Here is a 19,872-nt window from a genome sequence, read left to right on the forward strand (position 1 = left end):
TGCTTACAGCTTCGAAATTCCACTTGTTTCGTTTAACGTAAAGCCTTAATATAATCAAAACGTTCCCGTGTTTCGGCGGTCTGTGCGCAAAATAATAACGAGTTGAGCTTTATGATTTATGATGAATTGAAAATGGGGGACCCTGATGTAAACAAGACGAAAGTTGGTCTGCATCCCCAATTAACAATTGTATGTACTGAGCTGTACTGTACCCATTCTGCAATCTGTTAATAAACTTTTCAATCAATCAATCAATCAATCAAGCTACGCGGAGCGCAGTCAGTCAGTAGCCTACACCCTGTATATTCCGATAACGCTATATAAACCATGCTGCATTCATTCTGAGAGAAAGATCTATTATTCCAAATGCTATTTATAGGGTTTTGACCATAATTACACTACTGTTGCTATTTTACAATGAACTATAATGAACTACGGTTCGTACAGAACATGCCAGTGTTATTATGCACAGAAGCTCATTTCCTTGTTGTAATAATATATTCTACCACTGGGCGCCAGGTAAGTGTGGTCTGACCTGTGCGTAGATGTAAGCACGGAGTCAAGTTCAAATCGAAATTGATGAATCCCACTCTTTGCTTAGAAATGATCGTACGCACAGGGTAAGCACAGATCTGTGCGTAGAACACGTTGATGAATGAGGGCCCAGGTCTTCTCATCTCACAGGACTGTTAGTGGACAGCACTAGCTGCATGCGTGTCAGACGGCGCTCCACTCACCAGCTCCAGGTCTTCTCATCTCACAGGACTGTTAGTGGACAGCACTAGCTGCATGCGTGTCAGACGGAGCTCCACTCACCAGCTCCAGGTCTTCTCATCTCACAGGACTGTTAGTGGACAGCACTAGCTGCATGCGTGTCAGACGGAGCTCCACTCACCAGCTCCAGGTCTTCTCATCTCACAGGACTGTTAGTGGACAGCACTAGCTGCATGCGTGTCAGACGGAGCTCCACTCACCAGCTCCAGGTCTTCTCATCTCACAGGACTGTTAGTGGACAGCACTAGCTGCATGCGTGTCAGACGGAGCTCCACTCACCAGCTCCAGGTCTTCTCATCTCACAGGACTGTTAGTGGACAGCACTAGCTGCATGCGTGTCAGACGGAGCTCCACTCACCAGCTCCAGGTCTTCTCATCTCACAGGACTGTTAGTGGACAGCACTAGCTGCATGCGTGTCAGACGGAGCTCCACTCACCAGCTCCAGGTCTTCTCATCTCACAGGACTGTTAGTGGACAGCACTAGCTGCATGCGTGTCAGACGGAGCTCCACTCACCAGCTCCAGGTCTTCTCATCTCACAGGACTGTTAGTGGACAGCACTAGCTGCATGCGTGTCAGACGGAGCTCCACTCACCAGCTCCAGGTCTTCTCATCTGCGCTCCCGTCCTCGGTGCAGCTGGTGGGCTCGTTCTCCACCAGGTCCTCCCTCGTGTCCTCGGGGCTCATCAGGGGCACGCGGATCCAGAACTGACCACATATATCAGGCGATTAATGATACACAACATCAGGTTAACCCTTTCACTGCCACACTACAGAAGGTTAACCCTTTACTATCACACTACCTACGGTAACCGTTGGTAGTGTGATAGTAAAGGGTTAACCTTCTGTAGTGTGGCAGTGAAAGGGTTAATGATTCCAGCACTACCACACAGAACTTCATCTAAAACTACAACTTCCATTGTGGCTTTAATATAATCTTATTGAATCTATAGGACAGCATTTCTCAATCTATCGCAATCTTTTTTTGTTCTCGTGGACCAGCTTTGTTGTTTTGGGGACCCGCAAGCAATGCTGGATTGATTTGATTTGATGTTTTTTATTTTTGTGTCTTACATACAGGCGTATGCCCAGCCCATATGGGCTTACAAGACAAACAATAAGTATATAATAGTATACTTGACAAATGACATTGAAATATAAAAACAAATATAAAAACAAATACATTCAAACCAATACCAGAAAATAGGCATGTAATATTATGCTAGCAGGCATTACAGTCGCTAGCGTTGCCTAAAGTTTAGAAACTGTGAATATGAGCCAACAGTATGTTTATTTAAGACGATCTTATACAGTATCGGTCACTGACAGTCTGGACTTTATCTCCACCCTGAAAAAAAGAAAGCAATGAATATCTTTGCTACAACGATGAGCTGGGGAGTCCATTTGTGTTTATGCTCATAATGAATTGGAAGTGCAGTGACAGAGTGACAGTAGGCTATATCAAAGATAGTAGATATGAAATATCTGGCTTTATCAAGCCTTCAACGCCCTTGTCCATAAAAGTACCACTTTGCTAAGTACACAACTTGCTAACGTTGCTTGAATCTGCTCAACAGCGAGTGTGAAAAATACCTTTTTGGGGTGGGGGATGAAGTAGAAGTTAGCTGGATAGCCACCTAGTCCAGGGGAGGAAACTAACTTTTTGGCTTACCAACCAACTGGCGGGTAGATGATTTTATTTTTTACCAGCCAAACCGATTTTTTACCAGCCAAAAAAAATCACGTATGTGTCCCCCACCGGCAGCCCTTTATTCTCATCTAAACTGCAGACAAAATGGGTGATTATTAGGGGTGCACCGATGTATCGGTCGGGTATCGGTATCGGCCGATAAGTGCCTTGTTGACTGCAATCGGCCTATAAGCTCTAATGTGCCGATGGCAGTAGCCGATAAATATCCATCAATTTGTGTAGAGTCAAGACAAAAAAAAGTTCACTCGCGACCTACCTGCACAACTCCGCCCCCGGCCCACACACACACACACACACACACACAAGCTACTGCATCAAAGTTACTACTTATGATTAACAAGGCATTCGTTTTGTGGCATTAACATTATATAGTTAGTGTTACACGTTCATAACATCAGCATATTATTTACCCGAACGTAGCAAGCTTTCATACTAGCTCAGTTCCTTCCGTTGCTCACAGAGCCCTGAGTTTTACCCATTCTGCAATCTGTTAATAACGTTTTCAATCAGACACATGTATAGAAAGGCTTTGTTTTATTATAACATGGCAGTAGCCGATAAATATCCATCAATTTGTGTAGAGTCAAGACAAAAAAAAGTTCACTTGCGACCTACCTGCACAACGCCGCCCCCGGCCCACACACACACACACACACACACAAGCTACTGCATCAAAGTTACTACTTATGATTAACAAGGCATTCGTTTTGTGGCATTAAAGGGGAACTATTTTACTATTCCTAGCACTATTTGGGCAACTTTACACAATTCCTGTGAGTCTATTGAAGACATCTGTACGTTTTTTTTCAAAAAAATGCATTGGTTTATATTTCTAATCAAGTACTCAAAACCATCATTTTTCAGCCTCAAGAAATCAGGCTGTTATGGTCAGTCAGTCAGTCAGTCAGTCAGTCAGTCAGTCAGTCAGTCAGTCAGTCAGTCAGTCAGTCAGTCAGTCAGTCAGTCAGTCAGTCAGTCAGTCGAGAGAGAGAAAAAAAAAGTGTAAACACTGCGTGTCCTCCCGGGAGAGGGAGCCGGGAGGACACGCAGAGTGTTTACAGTTCTCTCTCTCTCGGTTCGGGAGCATGAGCTGTGGCGCAGCGCGGTGGTGGACTTCCTCGAGAGGGAGAGGGAGCCGGGAGGACACGCAGAGTGTTTACAGTTCTCTCTCTCGGTTCGGGAGCATGAGCTGTGGCGCAGCGCGGTGGTGGACTTCCTCGAGAGGGAGAAGGAGAGTGTTTACAGTTCTCTCGCTCGGCTGGCAGCTAGAGGGGGGCGGGCGTTATTATGCAAATGCGCACCATCTGACGTCCCGAATACGCTAATTTTCAGATGACTCACTTGAGGGAGGGACATTATTGTGAGATGAGAATTGGAAGAATGCGCCAAATCGAGAATTAGAGACATAGATCCTATTACTATAAGTCCACATAGCTAGAAAATAACCCTAAACACTGGAAAAGGTCATTTATAAGATAGTTCCCCTTTAACATTATATAGTTAGTTACACGTTCATAACATCAGCATATTATTTACCCGAACGTAGCAAGCGTTCATACTAGCTCAGTTCCTTCCGTTGCTCACAGAGCCCTGAGTTTTACCCATTCTGCAATCTGTTAATAACGTTTTCAATCAGACACATGTATAGAAAGGCTTTGTTTTATTTAGGGCTGTCTTAAATACTTCGAAGCTTCGAAGCTTCGTTCGATGGCACAAGCTTCGAACATTAAAAAAAAATCGAAGTGTAAAAAAAAAAAAAAATTAATAATAAATTAATACATTTTTTTTCATTTTTTTTTAAATGTTTTATTTTATTTTTATTTTTACTTCTGTGTGTGTGTGTGTGTGTGTGTGTGTGTGTGTGTGTGTGTGCATGGGGCCATTGGGTGGGGCCGGGGGACAAATACACTGGAGGAAAGTAGTAGCACTGCCCAAATTATATCATCACTATTGCCTGTTTGAAGGATATCATCCTCAAACACACATACACCACCTACACGCCTATTCTCAGTTCTTGCCCCACAATGGTGGAATGAACTACCCACCCCAGTTAGAACAGCCGAATCCCATCCAATCTTTCGCCGTCGACTAAAGACGCACTTCTTCAACCATTATCTGAAATAAAATTTAAAAAATAAAATAAAAAAAATCGAACCCTAACTAACCTTACTGTCATGCACTTGTCCTAATAAACTAACCTACACTGTAACACGCAACACTTTGATGAATATTGTTACTCGGCTGATAAGAGTTGTATCCTTCCTGATGACCTGTCGTACAGAACTTGTAAGTCGCTTTGGATAAAAGCGTCAGCTAAATGACTAAATGTAAATGTGAATGTAAATGCCTTGTAGAATTCCACACATAAGAAAGAAAGATACTGGGATGAATAAACAAAATAGGAAATAAAATGTAGAAATGCATGCAATACATAAATAAACATGAATCTCCATATATGAAATAGAACATTTAGATAAGGTGCTACTGAGATGTTTTGGTGAGTTCTTAGTTTTTTTGTGGAAGTAGCCTTTCTTAAAAATGCATGAACATTCACTGATAATTGGTCTGTAGTGGAGTCTACAAGGTCTACATTGCCGGACCATGTAGAATCCGGACCTTGTAGACCAGGGGTGTCAAACTCATTTTCACAGAGGGCCACATCAGCATTATGGTTGCCCTCAAAGGGCCAAAGACCGTATAAATGTTAATGTAATGTAAAATAAATGTAGCTACTCATTTACATATTGTTAAACATGTTGTTTCTGTATTTATTACTTATTCAAGTTATACATATTGCATATGCATAGATGTAAAAATATATGTTAGCTTATGTTATTTTAACAAATAATTTTAGTTTATCAGAACCCCATATTACTCCATCAATTAATGATCAAACCATTCAAGTAAATAACAAAGAAGAATATCATAAAATACAAGCTATGACATTAAGTTTGTTCAAAACCTTTTTGTCACAGTCAAGAGGGGCAGAACTAACACCTGTGAGCTGCAAAGAACACGTGGGACAGATGTAGCAGATGTTACAAAAACAAATGGCTGCACACAACCTTGCAGAGGCCATACATCCAACTAATGGAAGATAGTTTAATTAACTTTAATTAACAGATTGCAGAATGGGTACAGTACAATACAGCTCAATACACACAATTGTTAAGGGGATGCAGACCAGAGAAGGACTTTCGACTTGTTTACATCAGGGTCCACCATTTTCAATTCGTAATGAAATTGCTATTATGTGTCTGCATGAACACACAACTGTAACTGTACTCAAAAATAACAAAATAAGGGTTGTCTCAGTTCACAACTTATATTATATAAGTTTTGGGTGGGACTTGTTTGCGTCCCTACAGCTTCTTATTCAATTGAGCGAGATGCTCGGTTATGTCACATAGCCAGCTTGCATCCGACAGTTCAGACAATATTTCTTCAACCCTTTGTTACCTATTCCGCCTGGATCTTTTTTGTATTTTGGGCTGTAAAATTGTCAAAGAATGTCTGAGGAGTAAGTGCTTTTGGCTTTTTTCCTTTGTTACTTCATCAATACCTCAGATGTTCAACACGAGAATGTGTAATAACTAAGGCTGTCAAAGCTTTATTAACGCATTAACCCACAATTATTTTAACCGCTATTTTTTAACCCAAGATTACGTGACGTGGCGGGCCGCATTTGGCCCGCGGGCCGTGAGTTTGACACCTATGTTGTAGACTGACATAATTCTGTGCATAGTTTAGTCTACACAGGCCATATTTCAAATAATTAAAATCTTACTTCATTCATCTTAAACATTCTTGATTTGGGGGATTGGTAGTTCCCATGAAATCTGAAGTTGTTCAAACGACAACAGCGATCCACCTTGAATTAAATCACACTGTGTTGGCTGCGTCACAGTCACGAAAGGGGCTACTTAATTCATTAATCCAATCCACTTTATTTATAGAGCACATTTAAAAACAACAAAGTTTACCAAAGTGCTGTACAAGTCCCACAACATAAGATAAAAAAATTATAATAATAATAATATATATAAAAGAAAATTATACATTTTTTTTTTAATTCGAAGCTTCGAATTAAAATCGAAGCTCGGCCCCGAAGCTTCGATTGCCACAAAAAAATGCTAAGGTCAGCCCTAGTTTTATTATAACATTAGTTGCAGTAAAATCATTATGCCTCATTTAAGTCATCCTGCGGAGCTAAAAGCTAAACGTCGGCCGCGCCGTGTTGTTGTTCTAGAAAACCTCTCGTCATAATCAATGGCGGACAAAAGCAGGAGTAAAAAATGCAACACGCTTGCCGATTGGTGGTAACAGCAGAGGCGGGTGCAAGCGGTGTGTGACGTAATTGGCAGAATCGACTGTCAATCAAAATGTCATTGGTTGAGACAATAGTATCTCGCTGCAGCCCAGCAGGTAGACCATGCTGGGAGAACTAGTATCTAGCTGCAGCCCTGCAGAACATACTGGGAGAGAGATAGTGCTATTTCTTGATGTTTCCTTTTTTTAAGTAAGTAAAGAGGCCTATGTTCATATCGGTGAGCACAATTTGTAAGACAAATATACAGTAGTTTCATAAAAAAAATACAAAAAAAATACAAAAAAAGAAATATTACAAAAGAAATATATATTTAAAAAATATTTAAAAAAAAAAATATCGGTATCGGCCATTTGTGTTAGTTGAACAATCGGTATCGGTATCGGTGGCAAATTTTCATATCGGTGCATCCCTAGTGATTATTAGCTTGTTAAACTGATGATCATGTTACCGTAACCACCAGTCCCCAACCCCACCTACCCAACCCCCTCCAATGTACAGTTTCTTCCCCCTCAAATGTATATACTCTTTTTAGAAACTCTGTCTCTTAACACTATGGCGACCGGCGGGGCTCGGCGATTTAGGCCTCAGAGGACAGCGGATTGTAAACAAACCGATGTACTTTCTAAGAGCTTTATATATCATTTATAGTATTGCTATCTGTCCATTCTCATTGTCACTTGAGTGCATAAACCGTGCCTTCATAATGGCTTAAAGAAAATAAAAATCCATCGGTTGGTTGTCATTTTATAGCGTCGTGAATATAAGGTATATCGCGCTTTTAGTCTAGGCTTTTCTGCAGGAGGCTGCAAAATAGGCAAAAAGTTGGCGCCGTTATATCAAACGCCATTTCTGCTGTATATATACGAATGAAATAAAACAAACTGCGTAGCATCCGGACTATTACAGAGCATCTATGGATGAAATGGGGGCGGCGGGGAACGCCGATTACTATTATTGATTAGCAATACAGTGTGCGTTCAATATAGCATTTTCATTGACCGATCACGGTACGTTATAAAACAATGTCCAATCCAGCTGTAATTTGGGGTAATATTATCCTACCGTCAGGCCATGTGATCGCCGGCAGCATTTCCTCACCGGATTCTGGTAGATCGATATGCACATTGGCTAATCATAAATCCCATTATTCCACGCTGAAAGAAACGCTCGGCAAGCTGATCCAAGATGGAGGATGTTCGGCTTATAGCATTTTGAAAAGCCCTCGTTTAAGGAAAATATAAAGATTCCATGATAAAAGACATTTACTGGAATATTCTAGAATACACAAACTTTGTAATTTTTCGGCCTATTTATGAATAGTTTTCAAATAAACGCTAGATTATCGATAGTATATGTGTACGTATGCACGCTATAGACGCAAGCTGAAAAATCAATTCTCTTATTTCCTCATCAGCGATCACAGCCAAATCACACATAGGGCAAACGCTGAAGATCTCAGCGAATACAACTCTGATTATCCCAAGACTGGTAAAATAGATTCCTTACCTCAGATCAGATGTTCTCCAAAAAGATTATTCCAATTCCTGATCGCCATTCCAAATATCGATCACACTTATTGATTGATTATTGGCTGCTGTAAATATATATTCCAGGCTGATTTCCGTCCCGTGAGCAGATCGCTCGCCAGCACAAGGAGCCAGTTGGCTCCCCCCCCCAGAGATCTACAGATCCCAGGTCTAAGTCTAAGCGACTGACCTGCAGGGATAGACGATAGGGGGCGCTTTTTTCCAATCTGAGTTCCTGTAGGGGCTGGTGTACCAACGGGAGACTCGGTTGATGAAATATGAATTCAGATCGCTAATAAAAATGTTAAAATAATTTTTTCCTAAATAAACTTTTCGAACGCATTTATTTCTGTGGTAGTCTATTCTTTATAGCCTCTAGTCTAACGTTAAATGTCTATCTTTATTCCAGTGTTATTAAAGAGAATGACTTTGCAGCAGGAATATTGGTTGAAAACAGCTGGCTGTTCAGCCTGTTCTTGAAACTGCTGGTCGCGGTAGCTAACGTTAACCAAACGCTTGGTTCAATAACCAACTAGGAATGAATTGACTGTCCCATCTATCTGCATAACATGGAATCGAATCGTTTGTTCAACCCAGTGGCCAGCAAATTAACACCAGCTAAAGCAACTGCGCTCAGCACACACACACACACACACAATATGGCAATCTACTGCTCCAGAACAGAACCAGAACTGACCTCGCTAACCGTGACCACTCAGTCTTCTTTCGGGATCAAAACGGCAGCATTTACGGCATCCGAATGCCCTTCGATTGGGTTTCACTACAAGATCCATGTTTTTAGCAGATTCAAAGCGAAAACTTTCCGTAGCAGCAAAACAAGTTCTGGGGTTCAATCAGAATGTTAACTGCGCAACTGCGAAAAACTTTCGAACACATGGCGTGAAGAAAATAGGCTATACACAACTATAATTATTATAAAAAATAAAATAAAATAAAAAACAGCCGGTGATGCGGTAATCAGCTTGACTCTGCGGTGGGCGTGACGTGATGGAGATATCGCGATAATGCGGTAACGGCGGCAGCCCTATTGACTGGGTCATTTTGTTTAAACAGTAACGTTAGCTCGGTAGCTATCGTTAGCTCGGTAGCTAACGTTAGCTCACGGAACAACACTAGCCAACTACTGCGAAAACTATTGCCAAAATGATATCAGGCGCTATCAGTAGCTAGCCAGCTAGATAACGTTAGCCAATGCCTCATGTATTAAACTAAAGTGAATAGTTAACTGTAGTTTTGTTTAAACAGTAACGTTAGCTAGTATCACTCGAGGTGCACTTGAGGGCCTTTTCTCACTCACCCTATTCGTTTCTATTTCGTTCCGTTCTGCCCGTTCCGATATCTGATTCGAACTCCCCCCCCCCCCCCTCTCCCCCCTCTAGTTTGTGTACACACTTCAGTTTGGGTGCGCTCTGGGTTTTGTTTACGGTTTGCGTTTTGAGCTTGTAAGCTTGCCGTAGTCGATGATGTCACGCTCGAAAATGTAAACAGGAATGTCTTAACACGACTGCGGACTCTGGATGCTGATATAAAGAAACAAATAACTAATAAATATGAAGTTATATTTGAACCTCTGTTGTCAAGCCTTGTCAATATAACCCACCCCCCTTTTCTCACGAATGGAACTCTGTTGTAGAGTCCGCTTTTGATCGTTTTGCAGGGTTAACAATACCGCTAAGCTAACGGCTAACGCTAACGTTACTACATGCAACATACTAGTATTAACATTGCTCGCATCGATTATATTGAATGTCATTGATCTACTGGTCGACCGAAAATGTAAACGGGAATGTCTTAACACGACTGCGGACTCTGGATGTTGATATAAAATGAACAAATTGCCAATAAATATGAAGTTATATTTGAACCTCTGTTGTCAAGCCATGTCAATATAACCCACCCCATTTTATCACGAATGGATGGTGTTGTAGAGTCCGCTTTTGAGCGTTTTGAGCGATCTACTGGTCGACCACGGCCGACTGGTTGGGCACCACTGGTCTAATAGAAATAAATGCATTCGAACAATGTATAGACATAGCAATGGCAAACAAAATTTATGACGTTATGTCAGCACCAGGCGCCACGCCCGTGAAAAGGTACAAGCTCGCAAAGCCACACCCCCCGTTCTCCCGGGACCGACCCCGAGACCACCTCTGCCAGGTGATCCCGTTCAGCGGGGGGTGAAACGAATCAGCGCCGACTCGCACCCCGAAAGGGGTGAGTGAGAACAATGCCCCCCGTGCTCCGGGACGGTGATTCGATACAAAAGGCCGAGTGTGAAAGCCCCCTGAGTCTTGCCGGAGCGTTTGTTGACATGGGCTCTGGGAGGAGGAGGGGCAAGGCGTGCAGCAGCTGAGCAAGAGAGACAGCGAGTGAGAACTCCGCTGAGAATTGGATCATGTTTTTCGCGCGAGTCATCCGCTGTTGAAGCAGGGCTGTACACTGCGACGAGATGATCGCAAATTGCCCCCTAATTTGGTCCGTGCAAGTTTAAAATAATATCTGGGGGCAAGCTTGCGAGTACTGATTTCAACCCTTCATTCGCATTTCACTCCTAAATTAATCCATACAAAAGGCATGTAGATTTATAATATTTTAACTTAAAACTAGGCTACTTTTGCGTATACAGTCATTATATTCCAAATAAAATAAGTCCCGAGTCGAGACTCCGTGCTGCTCCCAACGAATCCCAATAGTAGGCAACTGCAGAGCCGCAGAGCAGGGGCGCTTTCAGGTCCGGTCACAGGCCCGCTCAACAGCGCCCCCCACCCAACGGCTGAATTGCCAATGGCTGAATTGGAGTATTGCACTGTGCAGGTACAGCTGTCCAGCTCTGCGGCTCTGCAGCTGCATGCTTCTCGCAAAATCCAGCATCCAGCTCCCGCTGCCCAGCAGTCGTTATCAGAACACTACACACATATCATAATGTTCACGGCAAACTGTAGTTGATCACCAGGTATGTTTTATTAATGTAGAATAATTCATATAAGAAAAACTATGGGGAAATCTCTTCCCTTTCTCCACTGGTTAAAAATGCCAGGAACTGAAATTGAAACTTGCTGTGCTCCGCGGTTATATGTGTTTATTATGAAATGACAATTGCGTGTTGACACGCCCATAGAGTGAAATAGTCGCGCTGTGGTTACATGACGTCATTTAGGCCTGCCGCGATAAGCAATAAATCGATTAATTGCCGCGATAATTAAAATGAATGCAATGATTTTGACGGGCGCGATTAATTGCTATTTGCGCGTTTGTTTTAATGAGGCGGAACCAGTACCCCTCGTCAGTCACTCCGTGTGCGGGGCCGCTGGCCTTACTACAGAGCACAGCACGGGAGCTCCGTGGGGCACTAGCAACGCCACATATAGCTTAACTACATTTCTCAATAGTGTTGCTCCTTTTAACCAAATAGCGTTCTTTGTAGTGTAACGTTAGCTATTTTTAGACCCAAGTAGTTACTCGCTACTGCCCGGAGAAACTGGACTGCTAAATAAAGATTAAAGATCTAGTGTTGATGCTCATTCAATGCCAACAACATTAGCTAAATAGCTGACAAACGAAATACAACGTATAGCATAGCTACAACACAGAATAACGTTAATACAATTACATGCATCATTGTTTACAATGAACGGGTGGGACTAGTCAAAGGACTGGACACGGGGACAAGTTAAACATGAATTAATTTATTATAACAGGTAATCGAGTTGCGCTCCCGTGCCTACGCACCACAGGGCTATTCTATTCTATACGGCTTTGACGCTTCCTCCTCATCGTTGATTGCCTGTAGTAGCTGCATCTAACGTTAGTAGCTAACGTTAAAACTAACCTAAAGTTAGTTGCTCACCAACAATCTCAACATTTGTTTTATCATTAGCTCAAAAACACAGACCGGACGAGACAAGTTGGCCGCTCATAGATGCTGCTAGGATAATAACAACAATACTTCCGCTCCGGTCGGTGGGCTTCAAAATAAAAGTCTAAAACACCGGAAAAGACGGAGCGGTGGGCTTCAAAATAAAAGTTTTGGGAAATAAATTTCTAAAAAAAAAATTCTCTAACCGGTCGCAATAATATCGCTTATCGCGATATTTTCGGGGGCAATTAATCGCCCAGCAAAATGTGTTATCGTGGCAGGCCTAACGTCATTGCTATTTTAGAGCTGCTCTACCGGTTACAAGGTATAGTCAAAAGTGGATAGAAAACACAGTACTGTGTAAAAGTCTTCGGCACCCAAGAGTTTTTATATAAATTGTCTTAGATGTAAATAATTTTTTTTATTAGTGTGTCAGTAGACTACTCTTAGTACATTTTCATTAAATAATTTTTTAAAGCATCTTCATGGTTTAATAATGCAAACATATGTTGCAGGGACTTATTATAATCATCATATTGGCGTGACTGTATGCATCAAAGGGTTAAATCAAGAATTTTTTTGTGCTTTAGAGGAAATGTCAAAATATCGCGATATCATTTAGAGGCCATATCGCCCAGCCCTACTATAATGGTAAAATAGTTATTTAAAAATGTGCCCCTAAAAAATATTCTTTGCCCCTAAATACGGTTTAACACGATTGTCTTTACTTGCCAGACTGGTGAGTGCTCTTCATGAATCACTCGCCAAACATAAAAAATACTCTCATTTGGCGAGTCAAATGGCCTAATTTCCTCCCCTGCTACCTACGCTTTGTGTTAAACATACGGTTAAGATCATTTTCACAGTTTGCAAACCTTATGCAACGCTAGCTACCATAATGCCCGCTAGCATAATAACATTTCTTTATAGCCGATGACGACTAACAACAAACTAGTTCAAGGTATTATTTAGATTCCAAAGTGTCACAAGTGTCAATGTTGAATGCAGAACGCATGGAAACGTGAATAAATGCTCCTTATTTTTCTTTTGGTAGATAGATGAGCTATGTCAAAGATATATATTTTTTTTATATAAATTCTCATGAATAAATGTCCTTCATTTTCAAAATGAACGTTAGATTATTATCCTGTAAATAATGTAATATAATGTAAATACATTTTGAGAGTAGTCATGAAAAACCCAAAACATGCATTTGATTCTTGGCAGTGTATGCCGCTTGGAAGCAGTGGGGTTAGTATCTAGGCACACGTTGGTTTAATCTAGTGCTGCATGCATGGTCTGCTCACGTTGGTTTAATCTAGTGCTGCATGCATGGTCTGCTCACGTTGGTTTAATCTAGTGCTGCATGCATGGTCTGCTCACGTTGGTTTAATCTAGTGCTGCATGCATGGTCTGCTCACGTTGATGGGGTTAATCTAGTGCTGCATGCATGGTCTGCTCACGTTGATGGGGTTAATCTAGTGCTGCATGCATGGTCTGCTCACGTTGATGGGGTTAATCTAGTGCTGCATGCATGGTCTGCTCACGTTGATGGGGTTAATCTAGTGCTGCATGCATGGTCTGCTCACGTTGGTTTAATCTAGTGCTGCATGTATGGTCTGCTCACGTTGATGGGTTTAATCTAGTGCTGCATGCATGGTCTGCTCACGTTACAGGAGTGGTGTCCGGTCTGGATGTGGTTGAGCAGCTGGCGCGCCAGGTTGGCACAGTGCGGCCCCTTCAGCGGGATCATGAAGGCGGGGAGACCCAGGTAGGCTGAGAAGTTCAGCTCCTGCACCAGGGCCTGGAGGGGTACAGGCAAGATGGAGGGGTAAACGCAAGAGAGGAGAGGGTGTAGTGTGGAGGAGAGAGGAGAGGGTGTAGTGTGAAGGAGAGAGAGAGAGGGTGTAGTGTGGAGGAGAGAGGAGAGGGTGTAGTGTGAAGGAGAGAGAGAGAGAGGGTGTAGTGTGAAGGAGAGAGAGAGAGAGGGTGTAGTGTGGAGGAGAGAGAGAGAGAGGGTGTAGTGTGGAGGAGAGAGAGAGAGGGTGTAGTGTGGAGGAGAGAGAGAGAGGGTGTAGTGTGGAGGAGAGAGAGGGTGTAGTGTGGAGGAGAGAGGAGAGGAGGGTGTAGTGTGGAGGAGAGAGGAGAGGAGGGTGTAGTGTGGAGGAGAGAGAAGAGGGTGTAGTGTGGAGGAGAGAGGAGAGGGTGTAGTGTGGAGGAGAGAGAGAGAGGGTGTAGTGTGGAGGAGAGAGAGAGAGGGTGTAGTGTGGAGGAGAGAGAGAGAGGGTGTAGTGTGGAGGAGAGAGAGAGGGTGTAGTGTGGAGGAGAGAGAGGGTGTAGTGTGGAGGAGAGAGAGAGGGTGTAGTGTGGAGGAGAGGGTGTAGTGTGGAGGAGAGAGAGAGGGTGTAGTGTGGAGGAGAGAGAGAGGGTGTAGTGTGGAGAGAGAGAGGGTGTAGTGTGGAGGAGAGAGGAGAGGAGGGTGTAGTGTGGAGGAGAGAGAAGAGGGTGTAGTGTGGAGGAGAGAGAGTTCAAGTTTCAAGTTTCAAGTTTCTTTAATAGTTGTCATACAGAAGTACAGAATACTTTTGTACAAAATGCTTCTTACTGTTGCGCTCCAGAGACTGTGCATGACAAGATAAGTATGAAATAAAAACATAGTAAAAATTAGAAGAAAAAAAAAGAGGTCACAGTGTTCAGTTTAGACATATGTACAATGTTCGTAGACGTAGTTACCATACAATATACAATACTGTGCAGTGTACTAATATACAATACTATATAGTGCAAGGCATAAATGGACGAGGTGCAGTTTAGGTACAATTCACAGTAGGTGTACGAGTTGTAGTGCAAATCCTTTATCAATAAATATAAAGTGTAAGTGTGTTTGTGTGATCTAAAGTGTGGAGAGTGGGTGCTGCAGTGTGTTGTTTGTTTGAGTGAGTGTGTGTGTGCGTGTGGGTGTGTGTGCTGTGTGCATTTGATGGTTGTTGCATAGTGATTATTGTTCGTTTAGCGATTATTGTTCGTTTAGCAGCCTGATGGCCTGGGGATAGAAGCTCCTTCTGAGTCTTTCTGTGCTCGCCATAAGACTCCGGTATCGCTTGCCTGACGGCAGCAGTTCAAAGAGGCAGTTGTTCGGGTGGCTCGAGTCCTTAATAATTCTCTTAGCCTTCCCCTTGCACCGCAGAAGAGGGTGTAGTGTGGAGGAGAGAGAGAAGAGGGTGTAGTGTGGAGGAGAGAGAGAGAGGGTGTAGTGTGGAGGAGAGAGGAGAGGGTGTAGTGTGGAGGAGAGAGGAGAGGGTGTAGTGTGGAGGAGAGAGGAGAGGGTGTAGTGTGGAGGAGAGAGGAGAGGGTGTAGTGTGGAGGAGAGAGAGAGAGGGTGTAGTGTGGAGGAGAGAGAGAGAGGGTGTAGTGTGGAGGAGAGAGGAGAGGGGAGAGGGTGTAGTGTGGAGGAGAGAGAAGAGGGTGTAGTGTGGAGGAGAGAGAGAAGAGGGTGTAGTGTGGAGGAGATAGGAGAGGGTGTAGTGTGAGTGGGCGGCTAGGTGGTGTAGTGGGCAAGGCACTCGCCACCAGTGTGGAGACGCTAGGATTCGCGTGTTCGAATCCAGCTCTCCACATTGTTTTCAGTTTAGCTGGTCGTCCGCAGTAATACACATTGGCCGTATTACGGGGAGGGAAAACTGAAGGGTGGGGATCGAACGTTGTGAACAAGCGACTCCTACAGGTCGGTTGGTGCGCCTGCGCAGTAGAATCAGGAAGTGTCGGGGGCAGCGTGAGCCTCCCACGCGTTACTCCTCGCCACTGAGAGATCGAGCTGCGCAGGTGAAAAGATGCAACTGCTGTTACCTCAAGTACCGGAGGGGACTTGTGCTATGTATGACTTAGTCCACATTGCAGCCGGCTTGTGGGAGGCAAGAAACAGCGTTCATGACAGGGGAGGGTTGAATTGGATGATACGAAATTGGGATGGGAGAAAAATATAGAAAAATGGGAGAAAAAGTGGATCAAAAAAAAAAGGAGAGGGTGTAGTGTGGAGGAGAGAGGAGAGGGGAGAGGGTGTAGTGTGGAGGAGAGAGGATAGGGGAGAGGGTGTAGTGTGGAGGAGAGAGGAGAGGGGAGAGGGTGTAGTGTGGAGGAGAGAGGAGAGGGTGTAGTGTGGAGGAGAGAGGAGGGTGTAGTGTGGAGGAGAGAGGAGAGGGGAGAGGGTGTAGTGTGGAGGAGAGGAGAGGGTGTAGTGTGGAGGAGAGAGGAGAGGGTGTAGTGTGGAGGAGAGGAGAGGGTGTAGTGTGGAGGAGAGAGGAGAGGGTGTAGTGTGGAGGAGAGAGAGGGTGTAGTGTGGAGGAGAGAGGAGAGGGGAGAGGGTGTAGTGTGGAGGAGAGAGGAGAGGGTGTAGTGTGGAGGAGAGAGAGGGTGTAGTGTGGAGGAGAGAGGAGAGGGTGTAGTGTGGAGGAGAGAGAGGGTGTAGTGTGGAGGAGAGAGGAGAGGGGAGAGGGTGTAGTGTGGAGGAGAGAGGAGAGGGGAGAGGGTGTAGTGTGGAGGAGAGAGAGGGTGTAGTGTGGAGGAGAGAGGAGAGGGGAGAGGGTGTAGTGTGGAGGAGAGAGGAGAGGGGAGAGGGTGTAGTGTGGAGGAGAGAGAGGGTGTAGTGTGGAGGAGAGAGATAGAGGAGAGGGTGTAGTGTGGAGGAGAGAGAGAGGGTGTAGTGTGGAGGAGAGAGGAGAGAGAGGGTGTAGTGTGGAGGAGAGAGGAGAGGGGAGAGGGTGTAGTGTGGAGGAGAGAGAGGGTGTAGTGTGGAGGAGAGAGGAGAGAGAGGGTGTAGTGTGGAGGAGAGAGAGAGAGGAGAGAGTGTAGTGTGGAGGAGAGAGAGGAGAGGGTGTAGTGTGGAGGAGAGAGAGAGGGTGTAGTGTGGAGGAGAGAGAGAGAGGAGAGGGTGTAGTGTGGAGGAGAGGGGAGAGGGTGTAGTGTGGAGGACTAGAGAGGAGAGGGTGTAGTGTGGAGGAGAGAGAGAGGGTGTAGTGTGGAGGAGAGAGGAGAGAGTGTAGTGTGGAGGAGAGAGAGGGTGTAGTGTGGAGGAGAGAGAGAGAGGGTGTAGTGTGGAGGAGAGAGAGAGGGTGTAGTGTGGAGGAGAGAGGAGAGGGTGTAGTGTGGAGGAGAGAGAGAGAGGGTGTAGTGTGGAGGAGAGAGAGAGAGGAGAGGGTGTAGTGTGGAGATAGGAGAGGGTGTAGTGTGGAGGAGAGAGAGAGGGTGTAGTGTGGAGGAGAGAGGAGAGAGTGTAGTGTGGAGGAGAGAGAGAGGGTGTAGTGTGGAGGAGAGAGAGAGAGGAGAGGGTGTAGTGTGGAGGAGAGGGGAGAGGGTGTAGTGTGGAGGACTAGAGAGGAGAGGGTGTAGTGTGGAGGAGAGAGAGAGGGTGTAGTGTGGAGGAGAGAGGAGAGAGTGTAGTGTGGAGGAGAGAGAGGGTGTAGTGTGGAGGAGAGAGAGAGAGGGTGTAGTGTGGAGGAGAGAGAGAGAGGGTGTAGTGTGGAGGAGAGAGGAGAGGGTGTAGTGTGGAGGAGAGAGAGAGAGGGTGTAGTGTGGAGGAGAGAGAGGAGGAGAGGGTGTAGTGTGGAGAGTGGGAGAGGGTGTAGTGTGGAGGAGAGAGAGAGGGTGTAGTGTGGAGGAGAGAGGAGAGAGTGTAGTGTGGAGGAGAGAGAGAGAGGGTGTAGTGTGGAGGAGAGAGAGAGGAGAGGGTAGTGTGGAGGAGAGGGGAGAGGGTGTAGTGTGGAGGAGATAGGAGAGGGTGTAGTGTGGAGGAGAGAGGAGAGGGTGTAGTGTGGAGGAGAGAGAGGGGAGTAGTGTGGAGGAGAGAGGAGAGGGTGTAGTGTGGAGGAGAGAGGAGAGAGTGTAGTGTGGAGGAGAGGGTGTAGTGTGGAGGAGAGAGAGAGGGTGTAGTGTGGAGGAGAGAGAGGGTGTAGTGTGGAGGAGAGAGAGAGGGTTGTAGTGTGGAGGAGAGGAGAGGGTGTAGTGTGGAGGAGAGAGAGAGGGTGTAGTGTGGAGGAGAGAGAGGGAGAGGGTGTAGTGTGGAGGAGAGAGAGGAGGGTGTAGTGTGGAGGAGAGAGAGGGAGGGTGTAGTGTGGAGGAGAGGAGAGGGTGTAGTGTGGAGGAGAGAGAGAGGGTGTAGTGTGGAGGAGAGAGAGAGGTGTAGTGTGGATGAGAGAGAGGAGAGGGTGTAGTGTGGATGAGGAGAGAGAGGAGAGGTGTAGTGTGGAGGAGAGGAGAGGGTGTAGTGTGGAGGAGGAGAGGAGGGTGTAGTGTGGAGGAGAGAGGAGAGGGTGTAGTGAGGAGGAGAGAGAGAAGGTGTAGTGTGGAGGAGAGAGAGAGAGAGGGTGTAGTGTGGAGGAGAGGAGAGGGGTGTAGTGTGGAGGAGAGAGAGAGGGTGTAGTGTGGAGGAGGAGAGGAGAGGTTAGTAGTGTGAGGAGGAGAGAGGAGGGTGTAGTGTGGAGGAGAGAGAGGGAGGGTGTAGTGTGGAGGAGAGGAGAGGGTGTAGTGTGGAGGAGAGAGAGGAGAGGGTGTAGTGTGGAGGAGAGAGAGGAGGGTGTAGTGTGGAGGAGAGAGAGGGAGTGTGGAGAGAGAGGAGAGGGTGTAGTGTGGAGGGAGAGAGGAGGGTGTAGTGTGGAGGAGAGGGGGGTGTATGTGAGGAGAGAGAGTGTGTGTGTGGAGGAGAGAGGGGTGTAGTGTGAGGAGAGAGAGGGTGTAGTGTGGAGAGAGAGAGAGGAGGGTGTAGTGTGGATGAGAGAGAGAGAGAGAGGCTGTAGTGTGGAGGAGAGAGAGAGGTGAGTGTGGAGGAGGAGAGAGTGTAGTGTGGATGAGAGAGAGAGAGAGAGGGTGAGAGGGAGGAGAGAGTGTAGTGAGGAGAGAGGGAGGGTGTAGTGTGGAGGAGAGAGTGTAGTGTGGAGAGAGAAGGTGTAGTGGAGAGAGAGAGAGAGGAGAGGGTGTAGTGTGGAGGAGAGAGAGAGGGGTAGTGTGCTGAGAGAGAGAGAGGAGAGGGTGTAGTGTGGAGGAGAGAGTGTAGTGATGAGGAGAGAGGGTGTAGTGTGGATGAGAGAGAGAGAGGAGAGGGTGTAGTGTGGAGGAGAGAGGAGAGGAGGGAGTAGTGTGGAGAGAGAGAGGAGGGGTGTAGAGAGGAGGAGAGAGAGAAGGTGTAGTGTGGAAGAGAGAGAGAAGAGAGGTGTAGTGTGGAGGAGAGAGAGAGGGTGTAGTGGAGGAGAGTAGAGGAGGGTGTAGTGAGGGGGAGAGAGAGAGAGAGGGTGTAGTGTGGAGTAGAGAGAGAGAGTGTAGTGTGGAGGAGAGAGAGAGAGGAGAGGGTGTGTGGAGAGAGAGAGAGAGAGGGTGTAGTGTGGAGGGAGAGAGGGTGTAGTGTGGAGGAGAGAGAGGGTGTAGTGTGGAGGAGAGGAGAGGGTGTAGTGTGGAGGAGAGAGAGAGGGTGTAGTGTGGAGGAGAGGAGAGGGTATGTAGTGTGGAGGAGAGGAGAGGGTGTTGTGTGAGAGAGAGAGAGAGAGGGTGTAGTGTGGAGGAGAGAGAGGGTGTAGTGTGGAGGAGAGAGGAGAGGGTAGTTGTAGTGAGGAGGAGAGGAGGAGAGAGGTTGTAGTGTGGAGGAGGAGCGGAGACTGTGTGTGAGGAG

General features: G+C 45.6%; 1 protein-coding gene across 1 annotated transcript in view; it reads right to left on the bottom strand.

Moving 5' to 3' along the window:
- Positions 1-19,872, bottom strand: part of prmt5 (protein arginine methyltransferase 5) — a 108,302-nt gene that overhangs the window by 74,177 nt on the left and 14,253 nt on the right. Inside the window, exons 4-5 of the mRNA XM_084311687.1 lie at positions 13,888-14,022; positions 1,370-1,482 (exon numbers count right to left, since the gene is read on the bottom strand). Coding sequence (XP_084167813.1) covers positions 1,370-1,482; positions 13,888-14,022 — 248 coding nt within the window. The remainder of the gene's footprint in view (positions 1-1,369; positions 1,483-13,887; positions 14,023-19,872) is intronic.

This window comes from Notolepis coatsorum (genome assembly GCF_963971535.1).
Source record: "Notolepis coatsorum genome assembly, chromosome: 4".
Lineage (NCBI taxonomy): Eukaryota > Metazoa > Chordata > Actinopteri > Aulopiformes > Paralepididae > Notolepis > Notolepis coatsorum.